The sequence below is a fragment of the Mobula birostris genome, chromosome 9 (genome assembly GCF_030028105.1).
Source record: "Mobula birostris isolate sMobBir1 chromosome 9, sMobBir1.hap1, whole genome shotgun sequence".
Classification (NCBI taxonomy): Eukaryota; Metazoa; Chordata; class Chondrichthyes; order Myliobatiformes; family Myliobatidae; genus Mobula; species Mobula birostris.
Genome location: NC_092378.1, coordinates 123947974 through 123962281, shown reverse-complemented (window position 1 = coordinate 123962281; position 14308 = coordinate 123947974). Strand labels below are relative to the sequence as shown.

Sequence of the window (14308 nt, the reverse complement as noted above, 5' to 3'; positions counted from 1 at the left end):
ATTCTTGCCTGACGTTTCTTTTAAGGTGAATCACTTTGATATGTCCTGCATTACCTTGACTTTTTAGAAACTTAAATGCAGACCTTATATAACCTCGCAGCCTCTTCTCTTCCATGTAAGAACACCCATATACATAATCTAATCTCCCAATCATTCTGTTTGACCCACTCTGAATCTTTTCAATTGCCTTTTTTATTATATTCCGATTTTCTTTCTTTTTGGTATTTACAAAAAAATGGCATTTCTGATGCAATATTTTAATAGTTTCAGCATGTCTTTTGATATCAAATTTATTTTAGGTTTGAGGCATCTTCTTCTTAGCCTCATGTGCCATTCTTTGTTTATGAGATACCATATTTCTTGGTTGTCTTCCTCAATCAAATGTTTTCAATGCTGCTTTGCATTCAGTCACCCCTTTGAAAGAATACCATGGACAGTTTCTGACTGGATGCATAATTTCTTCATATGACAATTTCTGTGCATGTGACTGCAGAGTTGTGGATGCATCTCAGCAAATCACAGGAACCAGCCTTCCCTCCATGGATTCTGTCTATACTTCTCGCTACCTCAGTAAAGCACTCATAATAGTGCAATTTGTAGATGAGTATGATTGGGAAGAATAAGTGATATGTGATTGATTTTGCAAGCTAAGATGTCTTGATTCCTCTCCTACATTGAAACAGGTAGTTAAACGCACTCCAGTTGATAGGAACCAATTATAAATTTGCCAGAATTTGATAATATCCCATAATTGGGGAAAAAAACAGAAGCGACAGTAGTAATATTTCCAATATTGTGAAATTTTATTGATGGTTATTGTTCAACTGATCATACTGCATGCACATACGATGACAAAGAGAAAGCCTGGCCACAACACTTTCCAGCAGGTTTTTAATCGCATAGGTATATCACAGCTTGTGGATTGATATTTACTAAAGTGTACGCTGGGAAGCGCACACACTTCACATGAGGAGTATAACTAAGAGTTGCAGCAAAAAGGCAGAGGAAAAAGTTTTTAAGCTGCGTTATTACAAAAAACAAGGAGATCTGTGACAAACACCCCAACTTAGGTACTGTTCAACAGGACAAAGTGAACGTATTCTAGCATCTGCACAGACAAGCTGCAATTTTTCAAGGACGCTCAGGGAAGCTGACCCGACAACTTGCTCACATTGCACTTTTAACACTAAAACGGCCCAGAGGCGGAATTGACTTTCTTTTTTTTTGTGATTCATTCAAAGCATTCTACGTAGAATGCTTCTTTTATCGTGAATGCTTTTTATTCAGTCTAGTCCAAAAATAAAAGGCCTCCTCAGAAAATAACGTAACAAAATAACGCGAGCTGTCAAGCGATGAAAAATTGCCGTTTGTTTACACAAAACAGTCATGTCTTAAAAGTACCAAGCCGACGAAAATACCATGATTATCTACACTTAATGATTGCAATACTTGTAAAATGCTTATATAAATCTGAATATGATTATCATGTATTCCATAAAAATGATACAGCTTACAGTTTATCGACTATGCTAATTCTAAAACATCATAGGCTGTGTAATCTATAACTGAGCATTTCCACTGCACTATTTGAAATTTATTTATACACTTTACTGGTACAAAGAATCAAGTTTATTACTTTCCTTCTGAAAAAAGAAAAATATAAACAATGCTTTATTACCATTTTCTGAATGTTTTCTCTCCCATAATACAAAAGTCAGCAATGATATCAATAATTTATATACTGGAAGTAATATAAAAAGAATGTTCATTGATGGCCTAACTAGCAGATTTACTTAAATAGACCTATCTATGGTTGAACTGCTGAATACTGCCTGGTGGAGTATCTTGTAATTGAATGGATGCCCTTACTGAAACCTTATGTACAAGTGCTGAGAAACATCCAAAAACATAACCTTTGGCTTGAACAAATAGTGAATAATTTAAGACAATTGATAGCAAAGATACTTGGTGCAGTGGTGCCCTCTTTCAAATCTAGTTTATGCAGATTAACACCCTTTCCCTTAACCCTCCCTCCTTCTTAAAGCAAACAAAATTGAAATGAAGAAAAATGACCAATTTTGTCACTTACACTCCTACAAAACAGATGAAAATCCCAAATGACTGTTATTCTGCATCTTCACATATAAGTGTCTCAGTGATTGTGGCTCTCATAATTCTTACATCTCAAAGATGTCATCACCATAAGAAAAGCAAGTTGCTTTAGCCAATAATCAAATATGTAACTTTCATAAATCAAAACCCACTTATTAAAATACACAGAACAAAATATCTGAGGTATAAGATTAAAAAAATGTAGTATTTTTCCTCTTTTTAGAGTTGCTATAATGGTGCACTACTGCATGTATTGCAATACCCAGGCCTTGGAAAAGCTTCTTTTTTTTTCCCCCAGCAGAAGATTTAATGGTATGTCATTTAGTATGGAGCAAAACGGCTGTATCCCCCTCGGTATATACTAGCCTGCAATGAAGAAAGAACGAGACCGACATCATCAGCAAGGCTCCTAGTCTTGGCATCAGTCAAGGGTGCAAAAGCATTCTGAAACAAAGTGATGGATTTAATTATCAAAATGACTAATTATTCTATTAAGCCAAACGTTCAGCTAGGTGATGCTCACAAAATTAGAAATATAATAACTTACATGCACTACATTGCCAAGAAATTAAGACATTCATCAAGTTTACTGGAAGGATTAATGTGGCATTTTAGCTGCTGTTAGCACCAGAGACAAATTCAATTAAGTTAAACTGAGGATATGCTAGTGGAGATTAAAAAAACACATGCAGGAGTGAAGGCGAAGAAAGAAAACTACTGAATTAAGTGAAGCTTACCACGGCACCAACGCCGTAGGTGGCTGCTGGAGCAAGTGTGTGGTGGTAGGGGTCTGCAGCATAAACTCTTCCGTAACTGTAAGTAAAAGAAAGGAGGATTAGTCAGAAATGGTAAAGAAAGGAGACACAACAAAGCTACAGTATACTACAAGAATCGCTTGTTTGAGTTGGACTCAAAAGTGCAGTGTGATGCATACAGGTAAAATAATGCAAACAAAAAATACAAAATGTAGAAAATCAAAAAGCAGACAACATCTAAAACTTATATAAATTAACATTTTGTCATGGTGATATTACAAAATCATGAAATTTTCACCACCTTGTGAAACTAGGGAACATCACAATGGTGACCATGTATAAGAAATACAAGCAGGAGACAATGAATTATGTTGTAATAATATGATTGAGATATAATTTTCTTTGAACTTGGGGAACATTGAAATTTCACCAAAAATCTTCTTTCATGGTTTGCACTAACAATGACAGCTGCTTGTAGAACAATCTCTAAACATGTTGCCACAACTTACTGTTGAATATATAATAGCTTTAAACATTACTCTAAAGTTGGTAAAAAAATACACAGCATTGTGCCTTAAATATTTCATTTTGTTTCCTATTAGGACTGCATGGGCTCTCAATCTATCATTCTGTAGGCCAGTAATGATAAGGGATAGTAGGCAATTTGGTGTCCTTTGTTTTCTATTCTTGAAAATACACAAGGAAAATTAGATTTCCTTTCTAACTTAACTTTCCTTTCTTTATGTAAATTCCTCCCAGGTACAGCTCGGCTATGAGTAAAATGTCTTCATGTATGAAACAATGGGAACCCTGCTAGTTATTTGTCTTGGCCAAGTATTGTAAATGTAGTCAATTTCCGATATCTCAAAGCCAATCAGAGAAAAGAACAATCCAATTCAATAAGATTGGCGGCTTTTTCCTTCCACCAATCCTGCTAATTCCAGGAGAAATGGTAAACATTGGAATCAAGGTGATAGCATCTTGTATGAATTTGATCAATGTTAGCCAATAAAACGATGCCAGAATTAATTGACAGGGATGTATGTTCCAACTTTAGCTACAACTCACATCGTTTTCAAATTTTCAGAAAACTAACAACATTCCAGTATTGCTGGCGATCTATGTCTTACATCAAAAGGAATTAATTGCTTTGAAACCCAAAATACTGGTATAAGAAGCAGTATTTGTTTAATGTCTGTTTTCTCTAATTCAACATAGAATACAGGACACTGCATTTTTAGTTTAATACCATCAACATTTGTGGATTCTATTCTCATTTCAAAATGGTTTCTTAATAGTTGACTCTGAAGTCTAATAGTTTACAGTCCTGATGTAAACAATGCATTTCACTTTATAGTTCAATGTTTCAATGAACTGTATATGAATCATATAATAAAACTAATCCTTAATCTTTAAGCTATTATGGCAATGAAAGTGTACAGTACTAACGTGCATAAATCTTCTTTATACATTTTAAGCTTTATCTGGTAGAAATATATCTGACATGACTTTTACTTATTTGAATTTATTCTATGATAGAAACAAATTAAGAAACAATGTTTATCATTCATAATTAAGGTATGAGGTTTTGCACCACTCTGGACTAAGTATGTGCCAAATTTACTTTTGATTCTCATTGAATTTTAGTTATATCTGACAGCAAGCTAAAATCATTGCCAAAGCATTTTTAATATGTGAACAAGGTTCCTGCAACTTCTCCTGGATCCTTGTACAAAATGTGCATATGTTGTAACATTTTACTTGTTTTATACTAGCTTAAATAATAATCCCTAAAGGAATTGCTGAAGACTGCTGAACAACTTGTAGCTAAATTTTTAATTCCTTCCTCTGGAATTAAGAGCTTGCAAATTAGAATGATTAGTTGAAGTTTTCTTGGGCAGTAATTGTGCAAAAATTGTTTCTGCTTGAAAGAGCTCCCAATAGTGTTCGTTTCTGAATGAAATATTGATCTCGCCAAAAAATTTCATGCTTGATCGACACCGATAGATCTGATGGTTTTTTTCAACCTCTGTTACAATGTACCAAAGTACAGGAGTGAGATATGCCAACTAGTGGAATGGTGCCGCAGCAACAACCTGGCACTCAACATCAGTAAGACGAAAGAGCTGATTGTGGACTTCAGGAAGGGTAAGACGAAGGAGCACATACCAATCCTCATAAAGGGATCAGAAGTGGAGAGAGTGAGCAGCTTCAAATTCCTTGGTGTCAAGACCTCTGAGGATCTAACCTGGTCCCAACATGTCGATATAGTCATATATACTTTATTAGGAGTTTGAAGAGATTTGGCATGTCAACAAATACACTCAAAAACTTCTATAGTTATACCGTGGAGAGCATTCTGACAGGCTGCATCACTGTCTGGCATGGAGGGGCTACTGCACAGGATCGAAAGAAGCTGCAGAAGGTTGTAAATCTAGTCAGCTCCATCTTGAGCACAAGCCTATAAAGTGCTCAGGACATCTTTAGGGACCGGTGACTCAGAAAGGCAGAGTCCATTATTAAGGATCTTCAACACCCAGGGCATGCCCTTTTCTCACTGTTACCATCAAGCAGGAGATACAGAAGCCTGAAGGCACACACTCAGTGATTCAGGAACAGCATCTTCCCCTCTGCCATCCGATTCCTAAATGGACATTGAAGCTTTGGACACTACCTCACTTTTTTAAAAAATACAGTATTTCTGTTTTTGCACACTAAAAAAAAATCTATTCAATATGCATAATTGATTTACTTGTTTATTTATTATTATGCTTTATTTTATTTATTTTTTCTCTTTCTGCTAGATTATGTATTGCATTGAACTGCTGCTGCTAATTTAACAAATTTCACGTTACATGCCGGTGTTAATAAACCTGATTCTAATGTAGTTAAGTCATTATTCTCACAAACCCATATTAGTTCCTAAATTGTAGTCTGAACTGTCTCATGTATCCAGATGAACATTGCCCTGGTTTGTCAGCTTTCCAGTTGTTTGAAGGGGTCTTTGTATAAGGTTGTGATGAGATAGTGCCTGGGATATCATGATCTCACTTCCAAAGAAAAAAAATATACTTGCAATAAAGGTAATTTAATGAAAGTTCACCACATTGATTTCAAGGATAGTGAATCTGCACTTTGAAGAGAATAAACTGGGCCGGTGCTCTCTTGAAATTCAAACAATAAGAGATGAGCTTGTTGAATCATGCAAAATTCTCAGAGAACTTGATAGGGTGGATGCAGGTATGATGTTTCCCTTGTTGGGGTGACTAAAACTGTCTCAAAATAAGTGGTTGCTTGTGTGAGACTGAAGGGAGAAGAAACTTCACCTGGAATGCAGGGAAGCTTTAGAATTTTCTCCCCAGAAGGAATGTGGAGGGTGCATGCTAAATGATACAAATGGTGCAGTTAAATTTTGTTGGGGGTGAAACCAAATATGCTGTGATCTTATCGAATGGTAGAACAGGCATGAGAGATCATAATGCTTCAGTTTATTGTGTTCTATTATTGTGAATCTCCCACACTGGCATCTGATCTGCACTGCTTGCAGAGGACTCCATTACCGGACATGTAATTATGGTTGTGACTGGTTACTAGAATGGGCCAGGGATCTCAAACCAGGAAGCAAAGGTGAGCTCATCAGTGAAAAGCCGACTTTCGGGTTGTAGTCATCTTAACTATCACATTATTCCTCAACTGCTCTAATCAACATAGCCTCAGGTTTCAGGGATTAACAATGAAATGTGTGAAATACTATGGGAAGATCACTGCCTATTTCCTTCAGGCCATACTTGTCTCTTATCATAGGGACAAAGTCAGATTGGCTCTAAATGTCCTTATTACAGGATCTTTTCAAGTATTCTCAACAGATCTCTGCCTTATTTACAAATTCATAAGTACCCCCTCCCGCCCCACATTCCCAAAGAAATGATTTCATTTTCTTTGTTTTCGGTGAGGGCAAAGTGGGATCTTGGGTACTGAGATTTGCCACTATTACTGGCTTCCTGTGGGTATTGACAGCCATTGACCACATTGATTTATCCACTAGAATTCCCATCAGCAACATGAAACTTTCCATTGATAACAACAAATTCCACATTCTCAATGTGCTGAAAAGTGTGCATTAGAGAGATTTCCCCGTTATCAATGTCACATTTCAGGGAATTCCAAGGGAGTCTTCACTGACAATTTCACTATCAGGTGCGATGAATCCTGAGGCACAGAAGTTCTCTTCCTGCTTCTCACATCAGCTCACACTCCTACTGCAACTGAGGGTGCCACCCGAGTGCAGCAGTAAGCACAACACGATTACAGCTCGGGATGCTAGGGCTCGGAGTTCAATTCTAACACTGTTTGTGAGAAGTTTGTATGTTCTTCCTGTGAACAGTAGGTTTCCTCTGAGTGCTTTGGCTCCCCCTCCCACAGTCCAAAGGTGTACCAATCAGTAGGTTTACTGGTCATTGTAAATTAGGCTTGTGAGTCCTGGGCGGTGCAGCTCGGTGGGCTGGAAGTACCTGTCCCGTGCTGTATCTCGACAGAAATAAACAAATGCAAACACAAGAGGGATGCAAGTGCATGAATTGATGTAGATAACCGCATGGATCTTCTTAATCTGAGATTTCATTGCTTGCATTAGTTCAGGGTGTCCTGCAGTATTGATACTTCACTGCTTTCTGCACAACCTAGGCAGCTGAAGGCACTGGTGATGGAAAAGGAAGAGGAACATGAGGACCAGAGCCTGATACAGGAGGTACAGAGTAAGAGGAGGAGGAAGATAAAAGAAACTATTGGGCTATGCCTCACCTTAATACTCGAAGACTCATCACCCAGTTACACTGAAGAGGCAGGAATTTGCCACTCAGAATATAAGGGTCAGCATGAATGAATGGCACTTCTCGAACATTGAGAGGCACCTGGAACTTACACCTGCCAACTTCTTCTGTTGGGCAAAAAATAAAATGCCAGAAGAATTCCATAGGTCACGTTACATCTGTGGAGGGTCAAAATACTGGTCCACGTGAAGACTCTTACGCAGATGCTGCGTCGCCCATTGAGTTCCTCCGTTGTTTTATTTTTGAGGTTGTTCCACATTCCAGCACTGCTGTTTCTTTCGTCTTATGTTCACCCTCTCCTGTGTCCTGAGCTCTCTTGGCATACAGAGCCTCCCTTGTACCGCACAGATATCTCACAAAGATCCAAAGGACTCCAGAGCAGCTATAGTTTGCAACAGGGAATTACATAGTTTTGTATGGGGGACCTGAATGATTCTCAGCTTCAAACCTACTGATGGTTTAATGCACCAAAGTTGGGTGAAATCTTATTTTATTATTTCTAGGCAAACAATGTTTCACCCAATCCAATGGCTACTGGAGAACTCTGCCCATCAACCCTATATTTTCTTACATAACTGTTGGCAAAATTGAGGAAGGACTACTGCCAGTGAGATAGCAAACACAAATTTGATCCCATGAACATGAAAAATCATCTCACTTCTACTCTTCAAACATTAAATTTTTATATGAGCCTTCGACCTTTATTTACACTAAGCCTTCTATAGTATTTTGGACCTGAAAACAAGCCTATACCAAATTTGTTTAAATTTGAAATGATTCACGGGAAGATATGACCTTCTTGATACATAAGCAAAATCTCTTACTTGCTAAGAAAACTTTCAGTAGTTAAGTTGTGATTAATTGCTATCAGTAAGGCATTCTCTCAGTTAGATTTACTCAGTCCTTAAATGCTTAACCACCAGAAGAAAATAACTTACAAAAAATAGGTTACTAACAATGCATAGACAACACATTGCAACATATAAGCACTACAGAGTAGTGGAGCTGGGAGATCTTTCTTTTTGGGAATATCTCTTTCAAAAAGAGACTGGCAATTATTGGATTTTAGGATGACATGATGGAACGAAGAAAAAGGAACTGATGTAAAGGTCAGGTGTCACCAAGGTGAGATCTGCTATAGGGCACATAAAATCAGATTGTGAAATGACATTTGTTGGAATCATCTTGAAATATTTTATTAGGTTTCAGTAAGTTCTTAGTCGATTTTACATTACAATCCAAGTAGTAATGAAAAATAAAATCCACTGAACATTGTTTATTGAAAGTCCTAGTTCCTCAAACTTGTAGGAAAAATAAACTTCTTGATTCTTTATTTTTAGAATGCCCTTGGGCAAAATATTGAAATGGGTGTGAGAATTAAAATTGTTTATTATTATATCCAAAGGACTAACACAATACAGCATATCTATACTGGTTAGTTACAGCAATTCAGTTAATTTTAGCGTTAAAGTTTAGCAGTGAGACCTTTATGACTCAAATCAAATATGAAGGTTTGAAGAAGTTTAAAATTAAAACAAAATGTTAGAAACCTTTAGCAGGTCAGCAACATCTGTGAACGAAAACAAATGGGTTAACAATTCAGCTCAGTGATTCATCACCGGGGCTCAGATCTTCTCTGATTAATGTCCATTGACCTGAAACATTAACTCTTACTTTCCCCGACACACATGGTCTGACATGCAGAATATTTACAACAGTTTCACTGTGAGTTTTTTTTTAGCCTTTGAATTCAGTGAGTTATATGCAAGTTTTGCATGTTACCACAGGACCAAATTTCCAGAGAAAAATTGCAATAGGTAGAAGTTCCTCTCCAACCTAAACACATTGGAAACAATTCCAGTCCAGAGATCTGACAAGGTCTTCCTTCCCTGTGAAGCAATTGAGCCTCTTAATCATTGTAGCTAATGCTCTTTGGAGATTAATAAACTTTTTCAACTAATGGTTGGGAGTTTACACAAATTCATTGTCAACTATAATGGTTAGCAACTGGCATGAATTCACTGAAGTCAAAGAGCAATTTATTTTGTCTTCTTACTTGGTTACATTCTTACATTCTTTCCGCTTTTGGGGAAATAACCAGAAGAAGCAATAAACTGGTTTCACGCACAACTTGATTCAATGCATCCAGATAAATTTGGTTAACCCATGACTGGCTTGATTGGGGTCAGAGTAACTGCTGAATAAACCAAAGGCAAGCACTTTCCTATAAGTTAACATGGAAATGCAGCCAGATCAGATGTTATAAAAACCTTTTGCAGACTGCAAACATCAGCAACATTCTCAGTTCATCACTTAGAAAAGATGGTCCATGGCAATAGAAGATCAAAACTAGAAAATAATTGAAATATATAAGCAACTAGTTCAGCACTTTAACCCATGATAAATATTTGTACAGGTCACCCTAATGCTGACTGTCATAAGTTTGAACAAAGAGATTCAATATTTATGCTAAAACTTAGTGTGTGAGCACAGTATGTGCTAACAGGTTACAACCAGAAATGCCATCATTTTAATCTGAGTCCTTGAGCTGGTTTCTATAATGAATCAGCACTAGGAAGGCACACTAAAAACTCCTAGAACCCCTTCTTATCAATGTTTCCAAATATTTCTCTTGAAAGTGCATGAGAACAGTTCTTAGATCAATCAATATTGATAATTGCATCACAACTTGATGAGAAGGTATTTGAGTGATACTGATAGTCATATTCCTGACTATTGGAACTTCGCTCATGGTCTCTTATAGAAAAGCAAAAAGGGCATTGGAAGGAGGAACATGTGAACTTAATGATCAATATACAATGGGTTAAAGTTTAGTCAGTAATAATCAAAATGAATAATATCAAATAATTCAATAAATTGATTTTCCAAATCCTATGATGCAGAATGCAAGCATTATACTTTCACAAACACAAGAGACGCTGCAGATACTAGAAATTTTGAGCATCAAACACTAAATATTGAAGGAATTTAACAAGGTAAGCACCATCTGCAGAGGAGAATAGCGCCCTCCCCCACACACCTACCTTCTCCCATATCTGGTCTCACCTATCACCTGGCAGCCTGTACTCCCCCTCCCTTCTTTTTCTGGTTTCTGCCTCCTTTCTTTCCAGTCCTAATGAATGGGCACAGCCTAAAACTTTAACTGTTTATTCACCTCCATAGATGCTGCCTGACTTGCTGAACTCCTCCAGCATTTTTTGTGCGTGTTCTTTATATTTTCATGCATGAGCTTTATTGATCCTGTTGTGTAATCTAGGCAAATTCACGCCTGATTCAAATGGAAATTTCCTTAACCCATTAAAATGCCCTATTACCCGTTGCATTGGATTGAGTGCTGACCAAAACATTCATCTTAGTAAACTGGTTTACACAATTTATCAATATCTTGTATTAGCCTGCTGTGCTCAGCTAAATATGAAAATTTCAGCAGTGCCTTATCCTTTGCTCATATTTTCAAGAAAATTTATAATATAATAGTAAAGAACCTACAGTTAAAAAGATTAAGTCAATCTGGGTGCTTATTTTTGATTTTTTAATGAAAGAAAAAGAACGTACGTTCATTTAACATTTTTCATGACCCACCACATTTTAAAGCACTTAAAAGACAATTGACCTTTTTGAATGGTAGTCTCTATTGCAATGCATCAATCTGTACCACTTACTTGCTGGCTGAGACTGAGGGTAAACAACCTGCTAGTTCCATCTAGAGTGGCTGCTAGAAAATTGGAATATTACTTCATGATTTAAAATTCTTCAAGAGATAGGGATTCAACCAAATGTGTTTTATGTCGTCCATAGGACAGTGTTGGGTTTTATGACATGTAATGTCATTTCAACTTTTACAACTTGTTCAACTTACTTCAAGGTGAATCTGTGAAATGTGCCTTAAAGGGGCATACAAGGGCACAGAGCCTGGCTATCCACAGTACCAAAGTGCTTTCTTCTGATTAAAGGGACTTGATCTTTAGTCAGAATAATCGGTCACAGGATGGCTGCACATTGCACTTGAAGCTTGTTGTATCAGCAATATTATAAGGCATTTTATGGAAGAGCAAAAGTACATAACAATGCAAACATTAAATTTTATTGGTGTATTGACTCTCTGGAATATTTCCAGTACCGCTGAACAAACTACAGAAGTGCTCGAAAGCAAAGTTTGTATAATTGACTATTTAAAAATTACATCTGAAACTTGTAATTAAATTAAACGGCACTCCATCAATTAAAAATGTCTCCTCGTGAATGGAGTGAATTTTCAACCCTTCTGCGCAGTGGTAATAGGACAATGAAAATGAGAAGGTGGATTGTGCCCAATCTCATTTTGCTACTGAGTTTTAAGTCCACGACTTCTGCCAGAAGCAAACAGTTGATTTCTTAAGATATTTAAGTCAAACTGAAAATAGCATTGATGGCATTGAGTTCTATTCTCAATGATGTCAAAAAGACTCCATGCCATTTCACTTTTGACTGAGAGCAGTATACAACAGTAAAATGACACTCAGGTAGTAGTTGAGAGAAAGTAGACCCAGGAAGTCCATACCCCAAAACCCAACTTGCAGGCCCAGATTAACTAACAAGAACCCTGGCCCCATCTGCTAGTCAAGGACTCATTTGTCATTCAGCTCAAGAAATTATGGATCATCTAGAGGACTTGATCTTGAGCAGCAGGTCTGTAATCATATATATTTGTATAGAACATAGATAAGATGGAAGAGGTAGAGGCCTTCAGTTTATGATATTGTGCTTAACTAATTAAACTAGTAAATAAATGCCTAACTAAACTAATCCTTTCTGCCTACACAATGTCCAAATCCCTCCATTTTCTGCACATTCATGAGCCTATCTAAGAGGATCTGAAATGCTTCTATCTTATTTACATCAGCTACCATCCCTGGCAGTGCATTCTAGGTACCTACCACTTGGTGTAGTAAACTTACAATGCATAACTGAATCACATTAAATGAATTCCCTCTAATCTAAGTTATTTTGTCTCTGAGGGAGAAAGATATGGCCTACCTACTCTATCCATGCCCTTCACAATCTGACAAAACTTCTAAACTTCTCATTGTTCCAGTGGATCTCATTTTGCGATTGAGTCCACATTTTTCTTAGAGGAACTAAGACCATAAGACCAAGGAGTAGAAGTCGGCCATTCGGCTCATCGAGTCTGCACTGCCATTTTATCATGAGCTGATCCATTCTCCCATTTAGTTCCACTCCCCCACCTTCTCACCATAACCCTTGATGCCCTGGCTACTCAGATACCTATCAATCTCTACCTTAAATACACCCAATGACTTAGCCTCCACTGCCGCCCATGGCAACAAATTCCACAGATTCACCACCCTCTGGCTAAAAAAATTTCTTTGCATCTCTGTTCTGAATGGGTGCCCTTCAATCCTCAAGTCACGCCCTCTCGTACTAGACTCCCCCACCATGGGAAACAATTTTGCCACATCCACTCTGTCCATACTTTTCAACATTCGAAATGTTTCTATGAGGTCCCCCCCCCCATTCTTCTAAACTCCAAGGAATACAGTCTAAGAGCAGACAAATGTTTCTCATATGTTAACCCTCTCATTCCCAGAATCATTCTAGTTAATCTTCCCTGAACCCTTTCCAATGTCAGCACATCCTTTCTTAAATAAGGAGCCCAAAACTGCCCACAGTACTCCAAATGGGGTCTTACCAGTGCCTTATAGAGCCTCAACATCACATCCCTGCTCCTATACTCTATTCCTCTAGAAATGAATGCCAATATTGTATTCTTCACCACCGACTCAACCTGGAGGTTAAACTTAAGGGTATCGTGCACAAGGACTCCCAAGCCCTGTTGCATCTCAGAACTTTGAATTCTCTCCCCATTTAAATAATAGTCTGCCTGTTTATTTCTTCTGCCAAAATGCATAACCATAAACTTTCCAACATTGTATTTCATTTGCCACTTCTTTGCCCATTTTCCCAATCCATCTAAGTCTCTCTGCAGACTCTCTGTTTCCTCAGCATTACCGGCCCCTCCACCTATCTTTGTATCATCAGCAAACTTAGCCACAAAGCCATCTATTCCATAATCCAAATCGTTGATGTACAATGTAAAAAGAAGCGGCCCCAGCACGGACCCCTGTGGAACACCACTGGTAACCGGCAGCCAAACAGAATAGTATCCCTTTATTCCCACTCTCTGCTTCCTGCTAATCAACCAACGCTCTATCCACGTATGTAACTTTCTCATAATTCCATGGGCTCTTATCTTGTTAAGTAGCCTCATGTGTGGCACCTTGTCAAAGGCCTTCTGAAAATTCAAATATACAACATTCACTGCATCTCCCTTGTCTAGCCTACTTGTAATTTCCTCAAAAAATTACAATAGGCTTGTCAGGCAGCATTTTCCTTTAAGGAATCCATGCTGAGTTCTGCCTATCTTGTCGTATGCCTCCAGGTACTCCATAACCTCATCCTTGACAATCGACTCCAACAATTTCACAACCACCGATATCAAACTAACCGGTCTATAATTTCCTTTTTGCTTCCTTGCCCCCTTCTTAAATAGCGGAGTGGCCTTTGCAATCTTCCAGTCCTCCGGAACCATGC

The 14308-nt window shown here is 37.7% G+C and overlaps 1 protein-coding gene across 8 annotated transcripts in view; it reads right to left on the bottom strand.

Annotated features, from left to right (window-relative positions):
• Window positions 1-790: 790 nt before the first annotated feature.
• Window positions 791-14308, bottom strand: part of rbfox1 (RNA binding fox-1 homolog 1) — a 412559-nt gene continuing 399041 nt past the window's right edge. For 5 of the 8 annotated variants that reach the window (XM_072268735.1, XM_072268733.1, XM_072268740.1 and 2 more), the window contains 2 exons: window positions 2850-2925; window positions 791-2556 (listed from right to left, as the gene is read on the bottom strand). In XM_072268735.1, the coding sequence (XP_072124836.1) occupies window positions 2434-2556; window positions 2850-2925 (199 nt within the window). In that variant the 3' untranslated portion in view covers window positions 791-2433. The remainder of the gene's footprint in view (window positions 2557-2849; window positions 2926-14308) is intronic. The other 3 variants (XM_072268734.1, XM_072268739.1, XM_072268738.1) reach the window with 2 other exon arrangements.